Source organism: Ornithorhynchus anatinus, chromosome 13 (genome assembly GCF_004115215.2).
Source record: "Ornithorhynchus anatinus isolate Pmale09 chromosome 13, mOrnAna1.pri.v4, whole genome shotgun sequence".
NCBI lineage: Eukaryota > Metazoa > Chordata > Mammalia > Monotremata > Ornithorhynchidae > Ornithorhynchus > Ornithorhynchus anatinus.
Window position 1 is genome coordinate 23609821 of NC_041740.1, and position 22544 is coordinate 23632364.

Here is a 22544-nt window from a genome sequence, read left to right on the forward strand (position 1 = left end):
GCCTTCCATGTGCCAGGCATCGTACCAAGCCAATCAGGTTGGCCTCGGGCCACGTCCCTCATGGGGCTCAGTCTTAATCCCCATTCTACGGTTGAGGTACTTCCCCCACACCTCTCCCGTAAGCCTCCCCAGACTGCCCCGGCGTCTCCCGAAACTAGGCCGGTGCCCTCCCCGAACCAGTCCAGTTCCCCTGGTACAAACCGACCTGGTACTTCTCCAGCCCGCCTCACGCCCTCCCCCGAATGCAACCAAGGAGAGTGCTCACGTAGAGGATGGAGAGGACCCCGTTGTAGTTTTTGGTTGACACGTTGAGGACGATCTTCAGCTGCGAGACTAAGACCTGGAAAGCCGCCGCGGTGGTGAACCCTCCGATCAGAGGGTCGGCCAGGTAACGCACGATAAACCCGATCTGAGCCACTCCGAGGACCATCTGGGAGGGAAACAGAGCAAAGGATTTATTTGCCGGGGCAGGGGCAGTTCTCCTTGGACCGGAAGGTAAAACGAGGCATCCATCTATCCGGTCGATCGGTAGGACTTACGGAGCGCTTCCCGCGTCCGGGGCGCCGTACTAACGCTAGGGAGAGGACGGTGGAACGTCGTCCGCCCTCCCGAGTGCGTCAGAATTGCCCGTAGCTTCGATCTTAACAGTAACGGTGACGGGAATGGTATCCAGGAGGCACTTAGTACACGTCAAGCCTCGGGGTCTAAGATAGATCGGACACAGACAGGTTCCCATCGCGCTCGGGGACCAGAAATGACAGCGGAGTCCTCGCCACCTTCTACGTGAGCACTTCCCTTTCAGCGTGGCTCAGTGGAAAGAGCCCGGGCTTGGGAGTCGGGGGTCATGGGTTCGAATCCCGGCTCTGCCACCTGTCAGCTGGGTGACTGTGGGCGAGCCACTTCACTTCTCTGTGCCTCAGTTACCTCATCTGGAAAATGGGGATTAACCGTGAGCCTCACGTGGGACCACCTGATTCCCCTGTATCTACCCCGGCGCTTAGAACAGTGCTCGGCACACAGTAAGCGCTTAACCAATACCAGCATTATTATTTTGTTGCACAGGAGGACCGGAACAGTTCGGGAAGGGCACCGGAGCAGTTCGGGGAGATTCCAGGGCCTCTAAGACGCCTGTTCCCCCTTCCCCAGAGAAGTGACCTGCCCGAGGTCACCCGGCAAGTAAGCGGCGGAGGCAGGATCAGAACCGGTGCCTTCCGATAGCCTGTCCCAAGGCCCCCGGGCCCCCTAGGCCGCACCGTACCTCTGCTGTCTCCCTTGGGGCTCTGTGTCCTCCGACCCAGTCCTCGGTCTTCCCAACCCTGCCCGGTCAGGACAAGGGGAATGTGAGCAAGAGCGACAGAGCCTCGTCGTTAGAGGTCAAGTTCCGTTAAAACGATACGCCTCCCGCGCGCAAGGCCGAGGGGATTTCAACTGCAACGGAGCACTCCTGGCCTCTCCACCACGCGGCCGAGCGGATCCCCGGGGGAAACTGCTGCCGTCACACCGTGTCTCCCCCCCCGGGCCCGGGAGGCAGAGGGACCGAGTTTTAATCGGAGCTCCACCGCTCGCCTGCCGTGTGCCTTGGGGCAAATCACTTGACTTCCCTGTGCCTCAGTTCCCTCATCTCCAAAATGGGGATTCAGTGTCTGTTCTCCCTCCGGCCGAACCCCGTTTGGGGCCGGAATACCCCGGTGCTTAGTGCAGTGCGTGGCTCGTGGTAAGCGCTTAACAAATACCACGATTATCATCATTAGGGATGTCAGTCTCTTCTCTCCCATTGTATTTTTAGACTGTTAGGTCCCCGGGGGGGGGGGGGGGGGGGGGGGGGGGCAAGGACCATGTTTAACTCCCACCTACGTATTACGTCCCCGTGCTCGGCTCACAGCGGGGGCTGGCTGCTACTTTCTACTACTACTGATTACTAGTACCGCCACTCCGCACCCAAAAGCGAGCCCTTCCCGCGTCCTAACCGACGGAGGAGGGAATTTCAGCGCGATGACCGCTTCGGGAAAGAGCCCGGGCCGGGCCGAGGGGCCGCACCGTTACCTGTATAATTCCCACCAGCACCGTGAGCGTGCTGGCGATCAGCACCCGCTGGGCATCTCGAGCCTCGGTGTCCAGCGCCGTGTGGTTCGTCCCGGACCCGTTGCCGGAAGCCAGGAGGAAGTGGTCATCGGGGGCCATGCCCAGCACCACCGACCCCACCATCAGGCTGACCACCGGAAAAGGTCCTGAAATAGGAATCGGACGTCAGGCGGGCGTCTGCCGGCGGACGATCGATCGATCGATCGATCGGTCAACGGAGAGCTGGGCGGCTGGGGGTGAGTTCCCGGGGAAGCCGGCGGGGAGGCGGCCAGACAGCGGGGCCCGATCCTCCGACCCCTCGTCCCCGCCGAGCCGGCCTCTGTTCCAGGGTTGGGCAGCTCCCGGCGGAGCTGCAGAAACCCCAGTCGTCACCGCGAGGGGCCCAGCCAACAGACAAGCCTTCAGCGGCTCGGCTGCCGGGAGGCAAGGCCAGGATTTTCCCCTTTCGGCCTGACGTGGAAACCAAGCCTTGGCACGGGGAAGGGGAGGGCACTCCGTGAGGGAGGAAAGACACGGGAAAATCAAGAGTGAGTTACGGTTACGAGGGAAAGTTGGGAAGAGCGAAGAGCGTGAGGGGGGTGCCGTAGGAGACGGAAGCAGTTGAGAGGGGAAGAGGAAGCCGGTAACCGGTTCCAACGGTCTGTGGGCGGCAGTTTTCAAATACCAGCTCAACCAGGGAGTTAAAACGTTAATATCTCTGACGTCTGTTAAGCGCTTACTGTGTTTGAAGCGCTGTGCTTCAGATAATCAGGTCCCACAAAGGGTTCAGTCTAAGTAAGGAGGGGGGACAGGCACTGAATCCCCATGTTGCCTAGGGGGGAAGCGAGGCGCGGAGAAGTTGAGCGACTTGCCCAGGGTGGCACAGCAGATGAGTTGCGGAGCCGGGCTCAGAACGTAGGACCTCCTACACCCAGACCCGGGCTGTTTCCACTAGGCCACGCCGCTTCTCAGGAGGAGAACGATGATGGTATTTGTTAAGCGCTCACTGTGTGCCGAGCACCGTCCCAAGCGCCGAATTAATGGAGAGGAACCGTCAGCGTGGCCCAGTGGACAGAGCCCCGTCCCGAGAGTCAGAGGGCCTGGGTTCCGATCCCGGCTCCGCCGCCTGTCTGCCGCGTGACCCTGGGCCAGTCACTTTACTTCTCTGTGCCTTAGTTACCTCCTCTGTAAAATGGGGATTAAGACCGTGGGCACCTACGTGGGACAAGGGGTCGCGTCTCACCCCGTTACCTCCGTCGACCCCAGTGCTTCGGTACGCTGCCCGGCTCGTAGTAAGCGCCGAAGAAATACCCCGGTCATTATTATTGCGGTTATCACGCTACATCTGAAGCCGGGACCTGGTCGCCGAAGACTTCTCCTCCAGGGCGGCCAGAGCCCGAGCCCCTCCTCGCCACCCCCCCCGAGGCGGTCGGCCGGCCCAGGAGCCAGCCGGTCCAAGGACATGCCAGATGCGGAAAGCAACGGTGCCACGCTCCCGGCCCAGCCCGCTGGCCCCAGGTGGCTGGGCCTGGCCCCTCTAGGTCGTAAACTCGCTGTGGGCAAGGACCTACCGATTCTACTGTAATAAGAAGAAGAACAATTATGGTATTTGTTAAGCTGTTACTATGTGCCAAGCACTGTTCCGAGCGCGGGGGCGGATCCCGGCTAATCGGGTTGGACGCAGTCCCCGTCCCACGTGGGGCCCAGGGTCTCAATCCCCGTTTTCCAGACGAGGTAACCGAGGCCCAGATAGCGAAGCGACTCGCCCGAGGTCCCACCGGAGACCCGTGGCGGAGCCGGGATTCGAACCCCTGACCTTCTGACTCCCAGGCTCCTCAGAGAAGGTAGTCGGGTTGTCCCACGGGGGGGGGGGGGGGGGCTCACAGCCTCAATCCCCATTTTCCAGGCGAGGTAAGCGCTTACCTCTCCCAAGCTCTTGTTGGTACAGTGCCCCGCACGAGGGAGCGCTCGGTAAACAGGACCGACTGACCGAGGGCCGGCCTCGGCGAGGGGGCGTACGGCCCAAGGGTCTCGGGCCGGAACAACGCGGGCGGAAACAGACACGCCTCCGGGCCCAAGGAGCGCGGTGACTCTTGATAACCGGAACGTCCTCGTGTCTCCGGCGGGCCGGGAGAGACAGAAGGGAAGGCCGCCGGGGGAGAACTTTCCCTCACGGGCTCCGGCGGCCGCCGCCGAGGTCTGGAACGGGCCCGCTGCCTTCAGGGGGAGCGGGATCGGACGGAGTCACCCTCCGTGCCAGAAAGGAGCAGCATCCCAGACCTCCGGCCCCAGGGAGAGGAGTCACCCCTCTGCCCGCCACCTCGCCGAGCCCCGTTTTCCGGAAACCCGCCGGACCGCCCCCCCCCCCCCCCGGTCCTTCCGGCCCCCCGCTTCTGGAAGCCTCCCGGGTTTCTCGAAGAGCCCTGTTTCTGTTTACTTCGTCCCCCCTCCGCCCCTCACCCACCCACGAGGCGGGAAGTTGTTTGCTCAGAGTGGTTGGCTAACACCCCGGGACCGGAGCTGGCAGAATGGGAAGCCCTCATTCATCAGACCGGTTTTCTAGCTTATTGACTCCGGTCAAAGTCTAGGATCGAACAAACCCCTTCTGGGGACAGAGCCCCCCTCGCTCGTCGTGGCTCTTCTGCACAGGAATGGATTCGACCGCAGAAAGTCTTCCATTTCCCCAGCGCTTCTCTGACGACCCCCTCCCCTCCAGGTCTGCCCCCAGTCGCAGACTCGAGGCAGACAACGGTCCCTCCGGAGCCGGGCGCGCGCGGGGGTCGGGGCGGAGGGCGGGGGGGGGATGCTAATTCTCCCAAGACCGAAACGAACACGGAATGGGCCTGGGTCCGGAACTACGCTCGGAGGAATGGGGTCTGGCGCCGGGGGTCTTCTGCCCCTCGCACTCTCTCGTCCCTCTCCGCTTAATCCTGTCCCCACCGGGGCCCAGGACGTGACGAGCGAGGAAACGTCCGGGCCGGGGTGCGGCACGGCGGGGGGGGGGGGCACCCCGGGGGATTTTCTCACGCGGGCCCCGTTTTCGACCAGAGCGGCCCAGCCTCGCGCCGCTGCGGTACCGTAGTACCGGGACCCGGCGGCCCTGGTGAGCGCGGCGGTCGCCGCATCCCCGTGGGCCGGCTGTTTTTCACAATTCCCATTGGTCGCAGAAAGCACCGGGGACGTTTGCGGGCGGAAACCGCCCCCTCTGAGGTCACCTTCCCCCCGGAGCCACGCTCTCTCCGCCGGGCCAACAGAGACCCGTTGTCTCCGGGACCCGAGAAATCCGACAGACAGCGGGGGCGGCTCACGGCCCCTCCACGCGTTGACTTCTGAGGACCGGGACCCGAAGCACCAAGTCCAAGGGGCGACGCCGAGGAAAGGAGGGAGACGTAATTACCCACTGAGATGTGGCGCGACGTTCCGAAGACGAAGTACGTTAAGATGGGGAAGAAGGCGGAGTAGAGTCCAAATCCGACGGGAATCGCAACGAGCAGAGCGTAGGCCAAACCTGAAACCGCACGAAGAGGCTTCTTTTACAACCGGAAATGGTCCCCGACGTGCCCGTCGGTCCCGGCTCCGGGCTCGTCGTAACCCGGGTCGGGCTCCCAGTGCCCGAGGCGCTGAGTTCACTCCTCGTCAGCTCCCCGAAACGGCTCTGCCCACGGCGTCGGGCGGCTGGAACTGTGCTTCCTTCACTGACCCGTCCCGGACGAGGTGAGGGAGGACCCTGGCGGGTGGGGGCCGTGTGGCTCCTTCTCCCGGGCCGGGGGCCCGGGCTCATCGGGGCCGGGGGCTCGGCCGGGCCCGGTAGGCCCCTTCCACCCTTCCCCGGGGCTTCGGTTCGGACGGGCGAGGCCCCCAGGGGGACCCCCTTCGCCCCGGGCCCCCCCCCCCCTCCCCGCGAAGGGGACGGCTCACCTTGCAGGGTGGCCACGAGGCCCGTGCTGACGCCCGAGACGATGTCGCTGAGGAGCCACTCGCGGACCCGGTACCGCGGGATCCAGTCGAGGGCCGGAACGGCCGCCCTGACCAGGCGCGACGCCTTCCGCCGGGAGCAGCTGCCGGAGCAAAGAACCGCCTTCCTGAGGGATGCGGGGCCGGGCCGGACCGGGCCGGGGATCCGAGCGGGGCGGGACCGGGCCGGGCCGGGCCGCTCAGACGGGGCCGGGCCGGGTCCGAGCGGGGCAGACCGAGGCCGGGCCGGGGAAGGCGGGACCGGACCGGGCCGGGCCGGGTCCGGGGAGGGCGGGACCGGACAGGGCCAGGACGGGAGCGGCAGTGACGGGCCGCCGGGCGAGGCAGAGCGGCTCCCCCGACTCCCCGGGGACCCCCGGTCCGCCCTCTGGCCCGGGGAAGAAACTTGGAAGCGCCCCCCCCGGGACCTTGCGGGGGCACCAGCGGTTTAGGCCTCCGGTTCGGGGGTCCGGGACCTCCCCCCGCCCTCCCGGGGCAGGGGCTGGGACGGGGAGGGGGGGGGGGTGATAGGAAGCGGGGGGTCGAGGGGGGGGGTGGGGTGTCTGACCTGCAGGTCTTGGCGACCCTGTCCCGCAGGGTGGGTGCGGGCGGTGGCGGGCGGCGCTGGCTGAGGAGCAGGAAGGACGGCTCGCTGTACACCGGCCGCTGCACCAGGTAGCCGCCCCCCGCCTCCGCGCTGCCCTCCGGGCCTGCCATGCTCCTGCGGAGGGGAGGGGAGGGGAGGGACCCCGCCGTCAGCCCGGCCCCCCGCGCCCCTCCCGCGGACCCCCGGGCTGGGGGGTCCGGGAGTCCACGAGTCCGGGCCGGGGGGGTCGGGGCCGAGGGGTCCGGACTAGGGGGGGCCGGGGGTCCCGGGACCAGGACTTGGTGTGTGTGTGGGGGGTCGCGGCTGGGGGTCCGGGGTCTGCGGGGTTCCGGGGGGGTCTCACCGTGCGGCTGCCGGGTGCCGGGCCGAGCGGTGCCTCCTTTCCAGCGGCCGCCGCCGCTCGGGACCGGCTACTTATGCGGAGACGGAGACACGACCCGCCCCCGCCCCCGCCCCCGTCCCCGCCCCCGTCCCCGTCCTCAGCTCCAGCCCCGGGCCCGGCCGGACCGTCCCGAGAGAGATTCCCCCCTTCCGGGGCCCAGAGAAGGAAAGGCGCGGCCCCGGCCTTCCTCTATCCGCCCCCCATCTGCCCGCCTAGGTGTCCGTCCATCCTCCCACCGGAGGGTCCGTGTTGCGGGGGTCTCTCCGGGTCCCCGGTCCGGCCCCCTCCGTAGCGGGATGTGTCCCCCCCCCCCCCCCCCCCCCCACCCAAGGGTGTCCTCCACTTCTGGGCCCGTCCGTGCTCTCGGGGTCGCCCCGTCCCCCCTCCGTCCGTCCGCCCCCCGCGGGTCCACCCGTCCTCGGCGGGCCGGCGGAGCGCCCGTCCACCCGTGGGTCTTCGTCGAGCGCTTTCCGCACGCGGGACGCCGTGCCGAGCCCTCGGGGAGGTGCCCTTCGACGCTCGAAGCGGTAAGCTCACGGTCTAGAGCCCCTCAGACCGCGCGTCCCGTCGCTGCGGACGAACGGACCGACGGCCACGTACGGCGGGGCCGCGGGGCCGCGAGGCGGCGACGGGATAACCGGAGCGACGGACAGGTACGGAAGTGCTGCGGGGCCGGGAGCGGGGGGAAGAGCGAAGGGAGCGGGTCGGGGTGACGCGGGAAGGGGCGGGAGACGAGGGGGAGCGGGGCTCGCCCTGGGGAGGCCTCTCGGAGGAGACGGGCGAGGCCCCGAGGCCGCGGCGAGCGGTCGCCCGGCGGGCCGGAGGCCGGACGGGGGCCGGGGGGTCGGCGGGGTCGGCGCCGGAGGAGCGGAGCGGGCGGGCCGGGCCGGACGAAGAGGGCGGCGAGGGGAGGCGGGAGGGGGCGAGGGGATGGAGACCCTTAAAGCCGACGGAGAGGAGTCTCCGTCTGTTAACGGAGGCGGACGGGCCACCGCTTGAGTCTCCGGAGGCGCGGGGTGACGCGTCCAGAGCGTTTCGGTAGAAGGACGGTCCCGGCTCGCGGATCCGGCCGGCCGTCGGGTCGGCCGGGGGCCGAGGGGCCCGTCTGCCGGCCTGCCTTCCCTTCTCCCGCTCCCCGCCCCGGGGGGCCCGGAGAAGACGGGACCTCGGGGTCCGGAGCCCGGGGCGAGCCGGGGGGAGGCCCCCCGCGGGGCCCCCGGCTTCGGGCGCCGTCCGGCCCGCTGCCGAGCGCCGGCACCCGGGAGCGGCCCGGCCCGAGGAGGGGCCGGGATGGGGGGGGGGGGGTGGGTCTGGGCTGCCGGGATGGGGAGAGGTCGGATCCGTACGGAGCGTCGTGCCGCGGTCACACCCGTGCACGCACGGGCACAGACGCACACGGTCTGGGGGACTCCGGGGGAAGGAAAGGCTTTGGGTTTCTCAAGATTGCTGGGGTTTTTCAGGGAAGAGGCTTTCCCAACCAGCAGTGCCTCTCTGACGCAACTAGGGACCTCTGGGAACAGGCGGTGATTCGGACGGTGAGCGAGCTCTCTCTCGTTGGGCTGGGCGAAGCGGATCGGCGCGGCCGCGGACAGATGAGACGGGCGTCGGCCGTGGGGGAGGCGGGTAGAAGCGGGGATGTGGAGACGAGGCGGGGGGGGGGGCGCTGCTAATTGGGAGCGGGAGAACCGGGGTGGCCCGCCGCTGCCTCAGTGGTCGCGGTCAATGGAGGACGGGCTCGGGGCGCGAGCGGCGACGGCACCGGAAATGGCCGAGCGTGGCGGGCCCGCGCGGCTGTCCGGGGAGGAGCGCGGCCCGACCGGCCAGAAAGAGGGAGGTGAGGAGCCTCCGTCTACGTTGGGGGGCCGCGGGCACCCACCGGGCACGCACCGGGGCGAGATGGTCTGCCGCGTGACCTAGGGCAAGCTCCCCCGCTTCCCCGTGCCTCGGCTACCTCGTCCGTACGAGAAGCGGCACGGCGCGGTGGCCGGAGCGCGGGCCCGGGAGTCGGGGGGGGCCCGGGTTCTGATCCCGGCTCCGCCGCCTGTCTGCTGTGATTTGGGGCAAGTCACCTCACTTCTCCGTGCCTCGGTTACCTCGTCCGTAAAATGGGGGACGAGACAGTGAGCCCCACGGGGGACGGGGACCGCGTCCGACTCGATTAGCTCGCATCTCTCCCGGCGCTCGGTACGGTGCCTGGCACGCAGTTAGCACTTGACAAATACTATTAACACCCCCCCGCCCCCCCCCCCCCCCCCCCCCCGGCGCAACAGACGAGCTTGGGAAGAACCGAGAGGACGAGAGAGGAAGAGATGGGTGAAGGGAGATGACAGGTAAGATGGGAAGTGTTTGTACGGACAGGCATGAAGCCGAGGGTGGGTTTTGGCTCGATGGGGAAGGAGCTGGGAAACATCCGGGAGGGTTCTGAGGTGAGGGGAGACGGGCGACGGATCGCGAAGGGGATCCGTGCCGCCGCACGTAGCCCGGATTGGAGCCCCGTGTGGGACACGGACCGTGTCCAACCCGATCTGCTTCTCTCCACCCCGGCGTCCAGTAGCGTCTGGCACCGAGCAAGCGCTTAACAGATACCACTGTCGTTATTCTAATCATTACCGTCAGCGGGGCCGGGGCCACCGTCGGGCGTGAGGACGCGGACCCGCGGAGAGGGTCGTGGCATCTCCCGCCGTCCCCGCCGGCTCCGTGGGCCCCGACGGCCGGCGGCTGCAGCCCTTCTCCACCCGGGCGCCTCCGCTCCGCGCCGGCCAGCCGCAAGTGGCACTTCCACACTTCAAATGCCCACCCCCGTTCTCCCCTCTTGCCACCGAGCTACCCCGGTCTGGGCAAAGAGCCCCGAGCTCCCTTTCCGGAAGCTTTTGTGTTCACGTCAGGTGCGGCCGTTAACTCTTCCCGGCCGTGTCTGGCGCGTTTGGCCGGGCGCGTGTCCGCCGGCCCCTACTATTCTGCCATGGCGTCCTGCCCTTCCCCACTCCCTCTCCTTATCCTCCTCCCTTTCGTCCTCCTCTCTCGCCTTCCCTTCTGGCGTGGCAGCTTCGGGGGAGTTCTAGAGCTCGGCTCCCTGAAACAAACGCTCTGACTTTTAGAAACGGGAAAGGGAGAGGGAATCAAGAAGGAAGGAAGGAGAACACCACCTGACTCGAAACAACCGAGGTGCGGGGCCGTGTGACGCTGTTCCGCTCCTCGGACGCATGCTTCGGTGTTTGAGACGCGGCCCGGCTTCCGGTACATTCCTCGGAGCTTGACGCAACCTTCCGGGTTCGATACACGCTTCAGTGTTTGATGTATCTTTCCGCGTCTCTTACGTCCTTCGGTGTTTGATACAACCCTTAGCGTTCGATAAACACTCTCCATGTTCGATACACACTTGAGAGTTCGATCCATCCCTCGGCGTTCGATACGCCCTTCCGCGTCGGATATACACTTCACTGTCCGATAGACTCTTCCGTGTTTGGCCTATCCCTCAGCGTTGGCTGTAAGCTGCCGCGTTTGGTAAACGCTTACGGGACTTGACACATTCCTGACTATTTAATACAACCTTCCGTGTTCGATAAACACTTCAGTGCTTTACATATCCTTCGGCATCTGATACACCCTTCGGCGTTCAGTGCCACGTTTGGGGCCCGTTTCATCGTTCGACGGACCCCTCGGTGCTCGGTAGAACTGCTGTTTGCAACTCTTGGCATTTCATACACCCCTCGGGGTCGGCTGCGACCTTCCATGTTGGACGCACGCTTTTTTTAATAGCATCTGTTAAGCGCCAGGCACTCTATTAAACCCTGGGGAGATAGAAGATGGTCAGGTTGGACGCGGTCCTTCTTCCACGTGGGGCTTAGGGTCTTGACCCGTCTTGTGCCGTTGTCCGTCTCCGACCCAGAGCGACACCGTGGACCCGACTCACCCTGAACGCCCCACCTCCGTCTGCAGTCGTTCTGGTAGTGGATCCGTAGAGTTTTCTTGCTCAAAATATGGCAGTGGTTTCCCGTCGCCTCCTCCCGCACAGTAAACGTGAGTCTCAGATCTGACAGACAACCACTCTCTCCCCTTCAAAACCTTACCGAGGGCACATCTCCTCCGAGAGGCCTTCCCTGACTCAGCCCCCCTTTCCTTCTCTCCCACCCCCTTCTACGCCGCCCTGACTTCCTCCCTTTGTACTTTCTACCGCCCCGCCCCGCAGCACTTCGGTACCTGGCTATTTTAATTATTTATATTGGTAGCTGTCTCCCTCCCTCTAGACTCCGAGCTCTTTGTGGGTAGGGAATGTGTCTTGATTGTTATACTGTACCCTCCCAAGGCGTTGTACAGTGCTCGGCACAGAGCAAGCGCTCGATAGAGACGACCCAACGGGCCAATGAATCCAAGCTAATCGGGCCGGACACAGTCCCCGCCCACAGGAGGCTCACGGTCTTCATCTCCAGTTTACAGATGAGGTAACTGAGCCACAGGGAAGCCAAGTGACTTGCCCGAGGTCACAAAGCAGATAAGAGGAGGAGTTGGGAGTAGAACCCGGGTCCTTCTGGCTCTATCCAGCGGGCCACGCTGCTTCTCCCGGCCACTCAGGGACCCTCGGGGAGTGCCCGGGAAGTTGAGGAACCGGAAGGGGCAGAGCCAGGCTGGGAAGGCACGACCGACCTTTAGAAGACTCGGCCCGGCACGACCTCAAACAGAGTGACGTAGAGCAGCGGGCTGGGAGGAGGCGCCGCGGCAGACCGGCCGGCTGGGATCGCCCTCCTCCTGAAGATCGGGGGACCCCCCCCCCCGCCCAACCCGAGACGGCCCCGCGGGACGCCCGAGTGACCCTCGGTGAGCCCCGGGCGGGGGGCGGAGTGTCAGCCACGCATCGGGTCCGTCGGGGCCCCCCCCCCCCCCCCCCGCGGCACTGGCCGAGAGGCTCCCGCCGGCGTCCTCTCCGACCCCCGGGGGGATGACTCTCTTCTCCCTTGGGGCTTTGCAATTTCTGAGAATTCTGACTCTGTACCTCGTTGAATCCATTCCGCTTCCATTCCCGGTAGATTGGAGATAACGTCTTCCACGCCACAGATTTCTTCGACCGAAGGGCAGTTGGGAGATAATGAAAAGTTTTATTTTTATGACCCCGCCTCCCCCGCCCCATACCCACGTGCTGGTATGTGTCCGGTATCCCACTTTTAAGTGGGGCTGATTTTATTCAGGGGAGAAGTTCTCTACTGTCACACCCTTCAGAGTCACCGATTTTGGTTTTTAGCCATAAACAGAGGTGGAAAACTGAAACGGACGGCTTTGGTCCCTCTTGCCAAACGAGTCCGGCTTCAGAAAGGCCAAGCTTCCTTACGTCAGATTGAGCTTCTTCTGATGATAATCGCAAGAACGAAAATGGAATCCGTTAAGTGCTTAGTACGTGCTGAGCCCCGCTGTAAGCGCTGGGGCGGGGAGAAGGCAAGCGGGTTGGACACGGTCCCCGTCCCCGTCCCCCACGGGGCCCCTCGGTCTTACGGACGAGGTGACCCGAGGTCCGGAGAAGGGAAGCCGACTTGCCCGAGGCCTCTCAGCGGACAAGTGGCAGAGCCGGGATTAGCTCCCGCTGCCTCCCAGCCCCGCTGCTCCTCCCCAAAGGGATCCAGGGTTGAGCCTACATAGCAAAGCTGAAAACGCAAAGAAAACGATTTTCAACTGCCTGGGAGTTGTATCGGCTGGAAGACCACAGACGCTGGTTTTCAGACCGTCCGTTCGGGACGGGTAGCACTTCCCTCGACTGAGAGGAGCCCGAAAGGGCTGAAAGAAATCTCAGCTGCGAGAAAGCTGCGATCAGCTCCCAGCTACCTGCGGCGGCCTTAGAAAGCGTGGAACTGCTCCGGGCTCGTGTCCGCTGACAACCGTTAAACCAAAGGGGGTTTTTTTTTAATGATATGTAGCCGGCGCTTACTATGTCCCAGGCACCGTACTGGGCACCGGGGTAGGGATAGGATAATCAGGGTGGACCCAGTCCGCGTCGCACACGGGGCTCAAAGGAGTAATCCCCATTTACCCGATGAGGGAACGGGCCCAGAGAAGTGAAGCGACTTGCCCAAGGTCACCCAGCAGACAAGTGGCAGAGCTGGGATTAGAACCCGCGTCCTCCGACGCCCAAGCCCGCGCTCTTTCCACGGGGGCCACCCGCCTCTCCTTCTCGGCACGAGGACGACGACGGCGGTATCTGTTAAGCGCTCACTACGTGCCAAGCACCGTTCTGAGAACCGGGGTAGATGCCAGGTAATCAGGTTGTCCCCCCCGTGGGGCGCACAGCCTTACTCCCCATTTTACAGACGAGGGAACTGAGGGCCGGGGAAGTTAAGCGACTGCTGACAAGTGGCGGAGCCGGGATCAGAGGCCACGACCTCTGACTCCCGGGCCCGTGCTCCGTCCGCTCCTCCGCGCTGCTTCCCTCCGACGGCTAGCCACCTCCCTCTGCATGGGGCGAAAGCTCGTCCGCCGCTCCGTCGACGGAATTTATTCGGGGCTTACCGTGTGCGGAGAGCGCTGCACTAAGCGACTGGGAGAGTGCAATGCGACAGACATCTCCCCGTCCGCAAGGAGCTTACAGTCCGGACGGTGACAGACGCCGATATAAATACGTAACTTACAGATACGCATAAAACCGACGGGCTGACGGTGAGGAGGAATTCTCAAAGCCCGGAGGGTATTCCAAGTGCAGAGATGACGTAGAAGGGAGAGGGAGTTGGGGAGAAGAGGGCTGGATCGGGGAAGGGAGATGTGATTTCCAGCAGCCAAGCAGCGCGGCTCGGTGGAAGGGGTCCGGGCTTGGGAGTCGGGAGGTCCCGGGTTCGAATCCCGGACTCCGCCGCTTGTCGGCCGGGTGACCGTGGGCGGGTCACTCAACTTCTCTGGGCCTCAGTCACCTCGTCTGTAAAACGGGGATGGAGACCGTGAGCCTCGCGAGGGACGACCCGATGACCCCGTATCTCCCCCAGCGCTGCGAACAGTGCTCTGCACAGAGCAAGCGCTTAACGGATACCGACGTCATTATCATCATAAGGCTTCGAAGGCGGGGAGGGTGGTGGGTGGGCATATACGCCGAGGGAGGCCGTTCCAGGCCAACGGGAGGACGTGGGAAAGGGGTAGGCGACGAGACGGGTGAGGTCGGGCTGAGCGGCGAGGTCGAGATCCGTTCACCGGCTTCCTCCGTCTCACCTCCTGCCTCTCTTCACCGCACCCGTATTCCCACTCTTCGCTTCTCCCGGGATCGCATCCTGACCATTCCTGATTCTCAAGCCTGCCGCCTCCCACAGCCTCACCGATGCCGGAAGTCCCCTCTCTGTCAGATCCGCCAGACCGAAGACCTCCTGAGGGCCCACCTCTTCCAAGAAGCCCTCCCCGATCGATTCACGTCCACCCTACAGCCACCGCGGATAATGATGTGGGTATGCGTTCAGCGCTCACTGTGTGCCGAGCACCGTTCTAAGCGCTGGGGGGGGGGGGATGCAGGGTCATCGGGTCGTCCCACGCGAGGCTCACGGCCAATCCCCATTTTACAGATGAGGTAGCTGAGGCCCAGAGAAGTGACTCGCCCGTAAGCGGCGGAGTCGGGAGTCCAACTCACGACCTCTGACTCCGGAGCCCAGGCTCTTCCCACTGAGCCGCCCTGCTTCGTTTTGGTTTCTCATCTCTACCCGCCGAGCTCTTTTGTACCTCTGGATTCTTACTTGTCCGCCGAGTTATCCGTTCAGCCGTTCCATCCTCACGTGACAGAGTCGCCTTCGGTTCGAAGACGGGGCTCCTGACAGCGAGAACGTTAACCCTGGGCGGGCGTGTCACGACGAGGAAGTTACTCTCGAGGAACAACTGCTTGTTATATCCCGGCTCTTCCTCCTCCTACCCCTCTATGTGAAAACCACTTTGTCTCAATCCTCATTTTACAGATGAGGTAACTGAAGCCCCAGAGAAGTGAAGCCACCGGCCCCAGGTCACCGTGCACGGCAGGCGAGTGGCGGGGCCGGAATAATAATAATAATGATAATGACGGTGCTGGTATTTGTCAAGCGCTTACTACGTGCAGAGCACTGTCCTGAGCGCCGGGGGAGATACGGGGTCATCAGGTAGCTCCCCATTTTGCAGATGAGGTCACTGAGGCACAGAGAAGCCACACAGCCGACAGGTGGCCGAGCCGGGATTCGAACCCATGACCCCCCGACTCCCAAGCCCGGGCTCGTTCGGAATCAGACACCCAACCGGCCGCGAGCGTATTGGTCACGGATCGATCTCTCTCCCCGCTCTTTCAGATCATTTCAGAATCCAGTAAAATGAGGATCGGATACCTGTTCCGCGTGGGACGGGGCCTGCGTCCGACTCGATTATCTCGCATCGAACCCGGAACTGAGGACAGTGCCTGGCACGTAGTGAACGCTCAGGTACCGTCGTCGTCATCAGGCTTCACTGCCAATACCTCGATAAAACACCGGGGTTCAAGTTATTGCTTTTTCCTTTTGTAATTAAAAAAAAAAAAAGTAGGACCACGGTGTTCAGCTGTACGCCTTTTGGGGAAAAAGAGCCTTGTCGAAATTCGACAATAATACCTTGGCAATCATAGCTTCCATCCGTACGGGGCTTTTATTTTCCAAAGCCCTTTTACATCACTGGGCTCATCAGACAGCCCTCTGGAGCAGGGAGGAGCAAGTATATTCCCATTTTACAGGCAAACCAAGTGAAACCGGCGGGGTTGGGTGTCTTACCCGAGGTCAGGCAGAAAGCCAGTGGCAAACCCGGATTGAGGTTCTCCGACCACCCCCCTCCTGCCTCCCCCTCCTAGACCGTGAGCCCGTCGTCGGGTAGGGATCGTCTCTACCGGTTGCCGAACTCTACCTTCCAAGCGCTCGTCTATATACGTGCGTATTTCTTATTCTATTTATTCTATGAATGACGTGTCTCCAGATCTGTAATTCTATTTATATCGATGCCGTCGATACCCGTCTACTCGTTTTCTTTCGTTGCCCGTCTCCCCGCTTCCGGACCGTGAGCCCGTCGTCGGGTAGGGGGTCGTCCCTATCCGTTGCCGAACTCTACTTTCCGAGCGCTCGGTCCGGTGCCCTGCACCCGGTAAGCGCTCAATAAATACGACCGAATGGATGACTGAATACCCAGAAGACGTATCCTCCTCCAGACCAAGCTGCCTATTCCCCCCGAGACTATCGGTGGCTACTTCTTTTTCCGCTCCTAGCTTATATGACTCAAGGAGGACAATTTGGATCAATCACCCGGGAAGTCCTTCCATTCCCACAACCCCCATTAGCGATATCTGACGGAAATTCTCAATGAGGATTCAACCTAAAAAACGCAAGTTGGCGATGGGCTTTTTCAGAATCCTCCCACCGCAGCCGGGTGAAATGCACGCCCCTCCCCACCCTCAGCCCTCATTCATTCGATCGTATTTACTGAGAGCTTGCCGGGTGCGGAGCACTGTATTGAGCGCTCAGGGCCGGGCAAGTGGCTGTTTATCGGTATGCTGTACTCTTCCAATCGGCCGGTCCAGTGCCCTGCACGCGGGAAGCGCTCGACAGATACGACTGAACGAACGAAGCGTTTACTGAGCGCTTACCGTGCGCAGAACACCGGACTGAGCGCTTGGGGGAGGACGATGCAACGGAGACGGCAGTCACCTTCCCTGCCCACAGGGAACTCAGTCAGTCGGTCAGTCAACTGTATTTACTGGGCGCTTACGGTGTGCAGGGATCTGAGAGGAAAAAACGGGAGCCAAAACCAGGGATGGGGTCGACTGTTGCCTGAAGACGCTACCCCATAACGGGACAGAGACCTGATGCCACAGAAAGAGAAATCTGGGAGCCAGAAAACTTACAAAACCGAAGCCGACAGCCTTTTTTTTTAATCGATGGAAATTCCCAAGGAGAACGATCAAGCTCGTGCAGACGTACATTACCAAAACATGCCCTTATTGCTATCGCTAGAAACTGCGTGACTTTTAAAAAATAAATCTAAATTTACTTTGAAACCTCTCACTCGAAGAATTACGTAGAGACACGGCGGCCCGCCGCGGAGCGACCGAGCCTCTCGCGAGACGACGGCCTGAAACGGCACGGCAGCCGGTGGGAACTCGATTCCGGGTTTCCACCGGATAGGCGGAGTTTCAAGTATATTCCCGTTTATGCAACTCGCCGTCTCATTTGAAGGCCGCACACAAACGACCAGCGGCCTTTCCATTTCTTTCCGAGGAAAACCGAGTTCAGAACGTCGGTAGCTCTGTCAATATAATATACTCTTGGTAGACAAAATATGTCGTTCTCAGGACTTCACAGTAAATTGAACTCATCACCACATACAGCCTACGGTCCTAAAAACGCCTTGAAATACAGCGCAGAGGTGACGTTTGCGAGCGACTGGCTAGCGAGAGGCGGTGCGGTACGAAAAGATTAAGCCTCCGGCGACCAATTAGAATAATAAATCTAGCACGTCAACGTGGTCGTAGCAGACGCCAGCTTCTAGAAATTGCCATCACAGGTCCTTCTTGCCGTCGGTCTCTTCCCAAAGGACCTGTAATAATAAAATACGGTGAGGCAGACGTGTCAGGGAGTGGCTGCTTTTCCTTTACATCCGCCTTCTCTTCCCTTCGCCTCTTCTGAATGCCAAAACGGGGCGGGCGGGCGGGGGAGAAATTGCGTCGGCCCAGCGGGAGGAAAGACAAGAAGCCACGAGGGCGACTCCGGTCGTCTCGGGATCCATTGCCAGGGCACGGTCTCCGTCCAGGTTCGAAGGTTCAGGCTGCTGAATTCATCTCCCTCCTTACTAGCTTTCCAGGATTTAGGAGTGGAGGAGCGCAGGGCCAGCCAGGCAATCAGCGGTACCCCTCGCCCGTGGCCTGGCCCTGCCCCGGGACGCCCTCCCTCCTCAGATGCGACGACGGACAGTGACCCTTCCCCGCTTCAGAGCCCTATTGAAGGCACACCTCCTCCCCTTTTCCTCTTCTCCCAATCCCTCCTGCATCTCCTCGGCTCGTTCCCTTCATTCACCCCCCCCCCCCCCCGAATCCCAGCTCCACGGCACTTCCGCACCTACCCGTCACTTCTAAGTTTATTTATATCAACGTGTCCGCCCCGCTGGACTGTGACAGGGAATGTGCCTGCTTACCGTCGTACCGTACTCTCCCCAGCGCTCAGTCCAGTGCTGTGCACACGGTAAGCGCTCAATAAATACGATTCGATGAGCGAATGCTTACCGAGCGCTTACGGTGCGCAGAGGACTGTACCGACCGCCTGAGAGAGGACGGTACAACAGCGTCGGCAGACATGTCCCCCGCCCACAGGGAGCTTACGGTCTAGAGATTGACGTGGAGCAGACGCAGTCACTCAGGGTGTCTTTTAGACCGTGTTCTCCCCCGCGCTCGGTACAGTTCTCGGCATACAGTAAGCGCTCGAGAAATACAAGCGAATGAACGAGAAAGGCACGGAGGGAAGGCACGTTGAGCAATCTGAGCTTACACGCGCCCGTCCCCACTCGGGGAAGTGGCTTTCCGTGAAGCGTGTGTTTTTACGGGGAAGTCTGAATCCCGGCCGAGCTCCGCCCGAGAGGATAGAGTCGGGTTGCCAAGAGCTCCTTGGGCAACTTCTCGAGGATGGCAGGGCAAACCAGGAAGAGCAAGGACGTCACCCTGTCTGACTGGCTGGCTTCGGCGAGAGCCCACAGCAGAAGCGGAGGGGACGTGAAAAACGAAGCCAACTTGGCATTCGGTTACGGTAAATTCGCTTGCTTCTTTGCCTTTCTCTCCTCCTCCGTGGGAGCCCTCCATTCGCGGGGGGGGCGCCCACGGGAGTCTCAGCACCCCACGCCTTTGAACCCGGCCCAAGGGTTCCCCCGCGAGCAACTGCGGGGTCAAGCAAGACCGTGGGAGCAAGAGACGCCCCAGCGGACTCAGTACCGCGCGAATCCCGGCGGTGGAGGGAGCCGAGCCGGGAAGGGTGGTCTGGGGCCGGGCCGGGAGCGCCCGCCCCCGGTCGGACTCACATTCCGGGTTCGGCCCGTGAAAGCCGCCGCTGCCAAGTTTCGCGTTTTCGAAAACGGAGGCTTTCATCGGAACCTCCTCCGGAAACAAACCGTCGGGCTAGTCCGAGGGATCGGCCGGGGATCCGGGCCGGGGGGCTGCCTCTTTGGTCCCGGCCTGGACCACGGAGAAACCTGACGGTCCTTTTCACCTTTCCGCCCGGCGGCCCGACCTGGAGGTATTTTGGGGGGCGGCTTTCTTTCAAAAACGGTGGTGCAGGCTTTTTACGGGCCAAGTGCTGGGGTATTTCAAGGTGAGTAGGTTGGGCGTCCCCTCTCAGGATGGCACCCGGAGAGTTTTCGATACTCTACCGGCCCCTGCTACGGGAGGGAGAGTCGAGCAGAGGCATTTCCACTCCTAGCTTGGGCGGTGACTAGCGAGTGGAAGGCCAAACTGGTCAAAACTCACGCGCGCTGGGCCGCAGAGGCCCGGGAGACCGTCGAGGATGGAAACTGTAGTTTACCGCGCGGGAGAAGGCAACGGTAAACCACTTCCGTATTTTGATCGAGAAAACTGCAGGGACCCGCTACCGGGACGAGTGCGGACGGAGGTGGGGCGTTCTGGGAGAGAGGTGTCCACGGAGTCGCTACGGGTCAGAGACGACGCGACAACGCGATACTAATGATAACGATGGTATCTGTTAAGCGCTTACCAAGTGCCAAGCACTCTTCTGAGCGCTGGAGTAGACACAGGGTAATTAGGTCGGCCCACATGGGGCTGACGGTTTTCATCCCCGTTTTACAGATGAGATAAAGACAAGACAAGGGTAGGCAGAGTCCTCGGCCCACCCGGGGCTCAGTGTCTCAGAGGGACACCGAATCAGGTCCCGAATCCTCAATTTACCGGGGGGGGGGGGGGGGGACGGGACAGGGGAGGTTAAGTGACTTGCCCAGGGTCGCACAGTGAGAAAGCAGTGGAGCAGGGGCTCGATCGCAGATCTCCAACTCCGGGCTCTTTTCAGGAGGCCCACGGGGGCAGGCGGGGATACCCGGAGAAGCAGCACACAGACCGGGCGCGGGCGAGGCCCCCCAGGCTTACCTGCAGCTGCGTGTGCTCTTTCAGCAGGCGATCGTACTCCCTGGAGAGGCTGTCCGATCGCTTCTTCACCTCGCTCACCTCGTTCCTGGCCTTGGAAAGGGCTGGGAAACAAAACAGAACTCACTGGAGGAGGTCCTCTTGGGCCCAGAGAGACGGGGAAGCATTCTCTCTAGACCGTAAGCTCGTTTTGGGTGGGGAACGTGTCTGCTTATGGTGGCACTGTGCTCTCCCAAGCGCTCAGGACAGTGCTCTGCACACAGTACGCGCTCGATAAATACAGCTGAACGAACGAACGATCTCGGACCCATTGAGAGGAAGGGTCCGGCGGCCCGGCTCCCGGGCTTGAAGAGGCGGGACTGCCCGGCCTCGCAGCCCCCGAATTTAGCCCGCTTGCTGGGCCGACCAATCAATCGGCCAATCGCAGTTTTTCTACGGTAGTGAGTAGTGTTTCCGATACGTCGAACACCGTTCGGAGCGCTGGGCTAGATGCGAGTTCGTGGCAAAGTGGAGAGAGTGTGGGCCTGGGAGTCAGAGCCAGCCTCCACCACTTGCCTGCTTCGTGACCTCGTGATGTCACTTCACTTCTCTGGGCCTCAGTTCCCTCATCTGCGAAATGGGGATTGAGATTGGGAGCCCCGCGTTTCCAACCCCATTTGGCTGGCATCCACCCAGGTGCTTGGCACTTGGCTGGGAACAGAGAAGCGGACTCGGAGCCCGGGAGAGCGGAAGGCACGGTTGGTAGACACGTTCCCTACTTACAGTCCAGAGTGGGAGACGGACGTTAAAATTCACTGCTAATACGTGCTGAAGCGCTGGGGGGGTGGGGGAGGGGGGTGGGGGTGAACGTCTAGCGCCTAAAGCTCGCAGATCCACTGTGCGAGGGCCGCCGAGAAGGGAGAGGACGTAGGGGAAACGAGGGCTCGGTCGGGGAGGGCCTCTCGGAGGAGGCGGGGGAGCGAGTTCCGGGCCAGAGGCAGGACGTGGGCGAGGGGAGACGGCGCAGGGAGTAGGTTGGCGTCGGGGGCAAAGTCAGCGAGCCGGGTTGTAGTAGGAAACCGGCAAGGTAAGAGAGGAAGGAGGCAAGGCGATCGAGGGCTTCAAAGCCGACGACGGGGAGCTTCCGTCCGGTGCGGAGGCGGATGGGCAACACCAGAGGTTCTTGAGGAGCGGGGAAACGCGGATGGAACTTTTTTTGGAAAAACGACCCGGGCAGCAGGAGGGAGAGACAGGAGGCTGGGAGGTCAGCAGGGGAGGCCGACGCAGTAGTCGAGGCAGGGGAGGGTAAGTGCCTGGATCAGTGAACGAGCAGTTGGGACGGAGAGGCGAGGGTGGATTTTAGCCATGTTGTGAAGGTAGAACTGACGAGATCTCTGAACCGAAGAGATGAATCGAGGATAATGCCAAGGTCACGGGCATCAACTGCCCCCCAGGACAGCGCTTCTCCCAACCACTTCCCGAATCTCCCAACCACCCTCTCTGCCCTTGTCCGCTGCCATCACCGTACACCGACATTCCAAACTGGTTCCAGGCTCCTGGCCATCCCCGGCCCGCGGGCCTAGGCCGCTGGACTTCCCGTCCTCTCATTTCCCACTGCCTCCTTCCCGGAGCGCGTGTGCCGGCACGCGTGCGGAGCTGAGGCCCTACGGGCGTTTCAGGGCCGGGTGGCCGGCGTGTCACTCAGATCAGAGAAACGCCCGGCGGCGAGTGGACCCCGGCTTCGGGAGGGAATCCACCACCAGCCTCCCTCCGGCTGTAAAAGTCGAGTCCGCCGTCGATGAGAGAGATGCGCCCGACCCTAGGTGGTCGGCTGCTTTGCCCAGCAGTGGATTCACACCGGGCCACCTAGGGAGGAGTGGGAAGGGAAGTTGTTTGCAGGTAAACAGAGACAGCTGCCCCAGAAGAGTGGGCCGCCAGGTCGTATGATAAAAAGAGGGAGAAAGTTGGCTGTGTGATGCTAACGAAGATGCTCTTATCTGGGGAACGGAACGGATAGGTATGTGCCTTTCGGAGACGCTGGGGAAGCCACAGAAAAATCCCGTAACGTCGTCAGCCCAACTCCCAGGGATCGGCTCAGGTCCCGTCCGGGGCGGGGCCGAGGCGCGAAGGCTCGGAGAGGGGGGCGGGGGGGCGAGGCGAGGGGTCGTTCAGATCGCGCTCCCTTCCACCAACCGAGCCAGAGGCGCGGACGGCTTGTGTTCGCAAGAACCCGGGGACCACTCCGTCCCGCCCTTTACGAAGGAGGACGGGGGACCCGCGGGACCTCACGGGGCGGTGGGCGGCGGAACCGAGGCCGCCTCCCGCAGCTCGCGCCCGGTCGGCCCCGGGGGGCCGGCCGGGGCCGGGGCGCGCGGTCATTCGTGCATTCATTCGATAGTATTTATTGAGCGCTTACTACGGGCGGAGCACTGTACTAAGCGCTCGGAATGTACAGATGGGTAACAGATACAGTCCCTGCCCTTTGACGGGCT

General features: G+C 62.7%; 2 protein-coding genes and 1 long non-coding RNA gene across 4 annotated transcripts in view; 1 reads left to right on the forward strand and 2 right to left on the reverse strand.

Annotated features, from left to right (window-relative positions):
• Window positions 1-6994, reverse strand: part of SLC26A4 (solute carrier family 26 member 4) — a 41993-nt gene extending 34999 nt beyond the window's left edge. The window contains exons 1-6 of the mRNA XM_029078121.1: window positions 6966-6994; window positions 6584-6736; window positions 5980-6119; window positions 5459-5569; window positions 2044-2228; window positions 266-430 (exon numbers count right to left, since the gene is read on the reverse strand). Of these exons, the coding sequence (XP_028933954.1) occupies window positions 266-430; window positions 2044-2228; window positions 5459-5569; window positions 5980-6119; window positions 6584-6732 (750 nt within the window). The 5' untranslated portion in view covers window positions 6733-6736; window positions 6966-6994. The remainder of the gene's footprint in view (window positions 1-265; window positions 431-2043; window positions 2229-5458; window positions 5570-5979; window positions 6120-6583; window positions 6737-6965) is intronic.
• Window positions 6995-7599: 605 nt separating this feature from the next.
• LOC114816166 lies at window positions 7600-9334 on the forward strand. The gene is made up of 3 exons (XR_003763939.2): window positions 7600-7657; window positions 8465-8539; window positions 9275-9334. It is a non-coding gene; the product is annotated as an uncharacterized LOC114816166 (long non-coding RNA).
• Window positions 9335-16835: 7501 nt separating this feature from the next.
• The window catches only part of LOC100078266 (B cell receptor associated protein 29), a 53935-nt gene continuing 48226 nt past the window's right edge, over window positions 16836-22544 (reverse strand). For both annotated transcript variants that reach the window (XM_029077848.2, XM_029077849.1), the window contains exons 6-7: window positions 20077-20177; window positions 16836-17534 (exon numbers count right to left, since the gene is read on the reverse strand). In XM_029077848.2, the coding sequence (XP_028933681.1) occupies window positions 17496-17534; window positions 20077-20177 (140 nt within the window). In that variant the 3' untranslated portion in view covers window positions 16836-17495. The remainder of the gene's footprint in view (window positions 17535-20076; window positions 20178-22544) is intronic.